Here is a 6,311-nt window from a genome sequence, read left to right as displayed (position 1 = left end):
CTGCCTGGCGTATCTCGGTTCTCATGAGAAGTATGATCTCCCTCTCAACCTTCTCAACCCAGCCGAGTCTGTGCAGCTCCGAGGTGGGCACCCCCGGGCTTGCGAAGCCCCCGCACGAGCCGCATATGCGGGAAAGACCCCTCGCTTGTCGTCGCTCCCACAACCGTCTCTGCCTAGAAACCCTTTCTGCTCACCAGACAGCCCTGCCCAGGGCCTGTGGGGCGGCTTTTATCCAGCTCCCGGCCTGGCTCCGAGCCAGCGCCCGAAAAATGCCGTCAGCCACCCAGAGACCAGCTCTGGGATTCGCCCGGGAGGAAACCGCCGCCTGAATCTGGCTCATCTGGACCCGTTTTGCCTCCTGAGGAGCCTCCCCCCAACACCCGCAGGAAGATGGAGGGTGGTCTAGCCAGCCGGCCCCTTCCCGGGGAGCCTGGGGTTAACCCTCACAGAGCCCCCCTTTAAAACGGGACCCCCTCGGTCTTGGAGACCCACAGCTCCTAGGCTTACAGGAAGCAACACACAAAATGCAGCCCACGTAGATAAAAAGCATTTTTTAATTTTTATCAAATCAGTCTGTACAAAAGTTAGCGTTGCTTGGTCAGAAAGGAGCGAAACACAGCAGGTAAGTGACAGCGAAAGTTCAAACTTGACACCAAAAAATAGATTGCATAAAAACGAGTTTGCTGCAGCCCCCTGCCCCCACCCCCAGGAAGACATATGCAAAAAAAAAAAAAAATTTTGTTCTAGAAAAAGGTAGGAAAAAGTAGAAAAAGTAAAAAGAAGCAACATCTCAGATGTACTTAAATTTACAAAGTTTTAAAGGCACAATTTTCCAGGAAGTAGGCGGTTATCGTCGCTCAGCGCACAGCGGAAGCAGGACAGGTAAATCCGGCATTTTTCTTCTAAAACTAAGGATCTAAAAACGCTTAGTGGAGAAGGTTCTAGTTTCACAGCTTGTAGGTGGCGCCTGGTTCCTAAGAGCCGAGATTAATGCGTTTCTGGAGCCACCGAGTCCCAGGAAATCTCCGCCTCCACCACTTGGCACGGCCGCGGGCAGGGATGAAATTCAGTGGCGCTCTGCCTCCTAAACCTTGACTTAATGCCCGTGCCAGGGGTACCCCAACCTGATTAGAGAAACCACAAGACAAGCCCCTTCTCCTGCCTCGGGGCTCCGGCCACCTCCGGGGGACCCGGAGCTGGGGCCCTGCCACTCAGAGCAGGGACCCCCACCCTCTGCCCCGCCCACGCCTCACCCTCAGCTCTCCGGCTTCTGTTTCGTCTTAAATTCTACTCTCTGCACAGATTATTTCATTAATTAAAGATAAAATAACACAGAACATAAATACATTTTAACAGCTTTCAAAACAAATCAAACACATTGAAGCTTCAAAAATAAAAATAAAAAAAAATAATAAAATAAAAACAGAGAAGTGTTAATCCAGCCAAACCTTGCTCGGAAGAACCCTAACTACATGGAACACCTCCAGTCTAATGGGCTGGTCCCAGGAGGTGTTCCCTCGGACGCCTCTCAGCCACGGGAACGTCATCCGTGGGCCCTGCGCGTTCTCAGTACCAAGGCTGGCAGGGCCTTCGGAGCTCAGGGGGCCTGGAGCCCCCGCGCCTCTTCCCTCCTTTTGTCTTTTGTGCTGTGGCTGCCGCTTTGCAGCCATGGAGAGGCAAAACCCAGGCTCCCGTGCCTGCTTGGAAGAGGGGCCCGGCTGGGCTTCCAAGCCGCAGTCCCGGCAAAAAGAGAGGGAAGGGAAGGAGGGCTTTGTCCGTGGATGGGGGTCTGGAAATCTGGAAGCAGAGGGGGCTCATTCACACAGCCTGGCTCCTCACGGACCTCGGCAGGCACTTGACGTAGCCACGACTCCTGCCCTTGCTGCACCTTCCGAGCCCCTGGAGGCTGTGTGTCTCTACCGGGGCGAGGAGGTCCTCGGCCGGCGCCCCTCCCGTGGCCGCACCCTCAGGGTCTGGTCAGGGTGGTGTACACGGGCTGCTCCCAGTTACTGGGGGGGCTGTGGGCAGGCGGCACAGACAGACCCCCGAGCAGGGGCGAGGCGTAGGGCCGGCGGGGCGAGTGGAAGTAGGGGTACTGGTAGAGGCCTGACGGGTAGCCAGGGAACGGGCCGTAGTAGCTGGGCGCCTGCAGGTCGGTGTAGTCGCACTGCGAGCTGGTGAAGGAGCTGGCGGCTGCGGCGGGGGCGGCAGTGGTGACGCTGGCCTGCGCGCTGTAGGAGCCGAAGTCGGCATGGCCCGGGGAGCCGTGCGACTGGTCGCCATAGTGCCCGGGGCTCAGCTGCTCCGTCTTGATATGCGGCCGTGGGGGGCCCGCCTCGGTGGGCGATGCGGAGGCCGACGGCGTGCCCTTGTGAGCCCATACAGGGGACGCCCCGATGCCGGCCGCCCCGGAATGCGAGTAGGATGCGCCCCCGTAGGAGCCGGCCGCCGCGGGCTGGCCAGGCTCAGCGGGCAGGGCCGAGTGGCCATTGAGGGGCAGGTACTGGTCGAACTCGTGGACGTCGAAGGTGTCCATGTTCCCGATGACCTCACTGCTCAGCTCGGAGATGTCCACGTTGCTGAAGTCAATGTTCTGACGCCCACTGTCCACCAGGCGGCGGCCTTCCAGCTTCAGCTCCTGCTTGCCCCCGTGGTGCAGGTCAGTCTTGGGGGTTGTGGGCGGGGTGGGCGGCCCGTGGGTCTGCCCTGGGGACAGAGCACATTTCAGGGATGAATGCCCCTTCTGTAGGGGGCAGCTGGGCTGGCGACACACACACGGGAGGAAAACCCGCCCCGCTAACTGCCGCAGGTAGGAATCAACGGCTTTTTGTTCCTGTATATTTCCCAGAAATTCCAGCAAAGCCAGACCCAGACCTCACTCCACAGCCAAGGAAATTCCGTTAAGCACTGTTCTAGGGGAAGACCTGGGGCCAGGGAGGCCCTGTCGTGACCACCAAGGTGGGGGTGGAGGGGAGGAGAGGAAGCACCCAGTCCCTCACCCATGGCAACCACAGGGTCCACACCAAACCTGTCTCCCCAGGCCCATTGCTTTCGCCAGCTCGACTGAGACTGCTCAGCTGGCCGGGATTCCACCCGGGTCAGTCTGATCCTGAAACTGAGCTGCTGACCACCAGCCCAGCAGCATGAGTGAACCCGAGGTCAGAACCAGTAAAAAGGCCAGGGGAGCAGAAAGGCCTTCCTGAAGGACAGAAAACGCCCAAGTCACAGGGCACTGGGCCAGGATGAGCCCTGAGGCACCCAGTGTCAGAGGAGGCCGAGCAGGCCCCATGGGCATCGGAATAGCTGCCTCTCGGGGCTACAGGCCTTTCTCAGGGGACCCGGGGAAGGCCTGGTTCTCTTGTGGGCCCTGACCTGCTCGCTGGCCCCAGGAGCCCACCTGTGTGGTCACTGTGGTGGTGCGCATCCCCCAGGCCGGCGTCGGTCTTGTACATGCCGCCCGGGTGGTGGCCCAGCTCGGCGCCCGAGTCCGAGTCGCTCTGGCCGGTCTTCACACTCTTCCTGCGGCGTGGCTGGTACTTGTAATCGGGGTGGTCCTTCTTGTGCTGGACACGCAGCCGCTCCGCCTCCTCCACAAAGGGGCGCTTCTCACTCTCACTCAGCAGGCTGCGGGACAGAGGCAGGGGTGGGATGAGCAGGCGGCCGGCACCACATCAGTGAGCCTGGGAGGTCCAGGGGAGCTGTGTGCCTGCCCGCGCCTCCGTGGGGGTAGGGGCCCCAGGCCGTGCGCCCCTGCTCCGAGGTTGGGCGGGAGTAAGCCAGGGGAGATCGGAGGAATGAGCCAGGAAAGACTCAGGTCCTCCCGTTTCCATCTTCTCCCTCTTACTTCCCCTCCCGAGCCTGTTTGTTCCCTCCCTTTGGGACTTTCTAAGGCAGGCGGGTGCAGAGGCCAGGACCCAGCTGAGCATACACTTGGACAAAGGGAGGCTTCCTGGGAGCCAAGCCGAGACTCCGGGCAGCTTGGCTTCCCAGGGCTCCAGAAACACTGGCACGACCCAGTGGTCCTCACTGAGGCTGTGAACACACCCTGGCCCCTCATACCCTTCCAGAGCTCCCCTCTAACTGCCTGTGGGCCAGGGTCTGGGGGCACAGCACTAACTGGACAGGGGCAGGAGCACAGAAGACACAAACACAAGGTCTGAGTGCCCACTCGCAAGGTGAGGGGCAGGAAAGGGGACCAGTGCCCTGACCCCAAAGCCTCCCACTGTGAAGCCCAGTAGAGAGCATTTGGTGGGGGTGGGCTGCCCTGAACGAAGAGCAGTCCTGTCGCTGAGGCCCACTACCGCTGTAGGGCAGCTACTTTCTACAGAATGGCCAGCCTCATCAGGCCAATGTGGGCACCAGCGCTGAACAGCACCTGTGTTCCCCTCTGTCCCCGCTGAGGGTGCAGAGGTGGAGAAGAGGGAGAAGCTGCAGGGAGATGCCATCAGGCAAACCACACCCTTCCATCTGCCTCTCGACTCCTGCAATGGGGTGGTTCGGGCGTCCTTTCCAAGCAGAGGGCACCTCCAGGGATGGGTCCTGCTTCTAGAAGGAGGCCTCTTTCCACTGGGAGGGACAGGCTCTGGGGCCATTCACAGCTGAGGTCCCCTAACTCAGCATGCCAGTCATGGCCTAGAGGGGGCTGTTTCTGGACTCCAGGCGTGTTTTCGGGGGCACACACCTCCCGCTGCCCTCTGCCTGCCCAGTCTGTCCTGGACCCCGCACCCGACCGGCTGGCCAGATCGGGTTTTTCCACTAGGACTCGCCCTGGGAACGGCCACTGGGAGAAGGGCCGAGGCCGGGCGCTGCGCCACCTCCCAGCTCCAGGCACCCCAGGGCCCGGTCCCCGCCCCCGGCCTGAGAACAGGCACTCACCGCCACAGCTTGCCCAGCGTCTTGCTGAGCTCGGCGTTGTGCAGGTGCGGGTACTGATCCGCCAGCTTGCGGCGCGCTGCCTGCGCCCACACCATGAAGGCGTTCATGGGCCGCTTCACATGCGGCTTGGCCTTGAGAGCGCCGCCGCCGCCGCCGCGCACGGGCATGGGCACCAGGCTCCAGTCGTAGCCCTTGAGCACCTGCGACACGGCGTCGCGGATGCAGGCGGGGAAGCGCTCATCCGCCGCCTCGGCCGCGTCGCCCCGGCCGCCGCCCCCCGCGCCCGCCGCGCGGCCCAGACCCTCGGAACCGGCGGGCGAGGGCGGCGCATCCGAGTCCGAGTCCTCCACGTGCGACATGGAGCTGGCAGTGCCAGACGGGCTGCAGGGCGGCTGGGCGCGGGCCTCGCTCATGTCCAGCATCGGGGCCGCGCGCGGAGAAGCGCGCACCAGGGAGGCGCACCGGGTCGATGGCCGCTGCGCTGCAGCCGCTCTGGGACCCGAGGTTGCCGCGTGATGGCCCGACCCCAGCCCGCTTACAGCCGCCGCTGCCGCCGGAGATCGGTCCCCGCGGGGCGACCCGCAACAAGTTTCTTTAAGCGGCTGCCACAAGGCTCCGCCCTCCGTCCTGCTCCCCATTGGCCGGCACGCACCCCACTGCCACTGGGGGCGGAGCTTGGCCGCCCCCCGCCCCCTCCCCCCACCTTAAAGAAAGCGCCGCGATTCCCGCGGCGCCCCCGCCCGCCCCGCCTGGCGCCTCACCACGTGGGGCCGGCGCGCCCGGCAGCCGAGGATCGGAGGCCGGACTGTGCATCACGCCGCGGGCCCCCCTTCCAGACGGGGAGGGAAGGGGAAGGGGGCAGCGGCGGGGAGCACCGGGCGCTCGGGGCGCCCTGTCCCTGCCGGGGTGCTCGGCGGCGCTCCCTCTGCTGGCGCGTCCAGGCCCTGGGCCCAGCCCCCAGCCCCCGCTGCCCGCTGCGCGAGGAGGCGGGCCCTCAAAAGCCTCCCCCCCACCCCCCCAGGCCTGCGTCGAGCCCCGACGTCTTGCCCACAGCCCAGAGGCGCCTGGGTCAACTGCCCGCCAGCCTGCGGCCCAGGGCGGGGATCGGCTCCCCGCCCGCAAGGCCGGCGCGAAGTGGAGGAGCCTCCCGCGCGCCAGTCTGCACGCCGCGCACGTCCAGGTAACGCGCGCTCAGGGGACACGGCTTGGAGCTGGGCGACCTCAGGTCCGGTCCCGTCCCGGCGTGGAAAGTGCGGCGGGGGCGCGGCCGCGGGAGCAGCGGCAGCCAAAGTGGGCGGGAGCGCTGGGCGGGGCCGGGGCTGACCCTCGCTGCAGAGTCCCTAGGGCGGCCCGGCGGATGGCGTGGCCGGACGCGGGGGCCTAGGGCTTTCCGGACCTGATCCGGGGGTTGGGGGCACCGAGGCCGTCCGGCGGGG

The 6,311-nt window shown here is 64.3% G+C and overlaps 1 protein-coding gene across 1 annotated transcript; it reads right to left on the bottom strand.

Annotated features, from left to right (window-relative positions):
- Positions 1-517: 517 nt before the first annotated feature.
- On the bottom strand, positions 518-5,524 carry SOX8 (SRY-box transcription factor 8). Its single transcript, XM_055561740.1, has 3 exons — positions 4,876-5,524; positions 3,398-3,624; positions 518-2,706 (listed from the first exon to the last, which is right to left on the bottom strand). The coding sequence occupies exons 1-3, from the start codon at positions 5,511-5,513 to the stop codon at positions 1,967-1,969; spliced, it is 1,605 nt and encodes a 534-aa protein (XP_055417715.1). The 5' UTR covers positions 5,514-5,524; the 3' UTR covers positions 518-1,966.
- Between the last annotated feature and the right edge of the window lie 787 nt (positions 5,525-6,311).

The sequence above is a fragment of the Bubalus kerabau genome, chromosome 23 (genome assembly GCF_029407905.1).
Source record: "Bubalus kerabau isolate K-KA32 ecotype Philippines breed swamp buffalo chromosome 23, PCC_UOA_SB_1v2, whole genome shotgun sequence".
Classification (NCBI taxonomy): Eukaryota; Metazoa; Chordata; class Mammalia; order Artiodactyla; family Bovidae; genus Bubalus; species Bubalus kerabau.
Note: the sequence above shows the minus strand (reverse complement) of the source record. Positions and strands in the feature narration are given on the sequence as shown.

Excerpts from the sequence above, each read along its gene's own strand:
- SOX8 (XM_055561740.1), bottom strand. The coding sequence starts at position 5,513 with ATGGGGAGCAGGACGGAGGGCGGAGCCTTGTGGCAGCCGCTTAAAGAA. Across the intron at positions 3,625-4,875 it reads ACGCTGGGCAAGCTGTGGCG|CCTGCTGAGTGAGAGTGAGA; the intron begins GTGAGTGCCTGT and ends TCTGTCCCGCAG. Across the intron at positions 2,707-3,397 it reads CCACCACAGTGACCACACAG|GGCAGACCCACGGGCCGCCC; the intron begins GTGGGCTCCTGG and ends CTCTGTCCCCAG.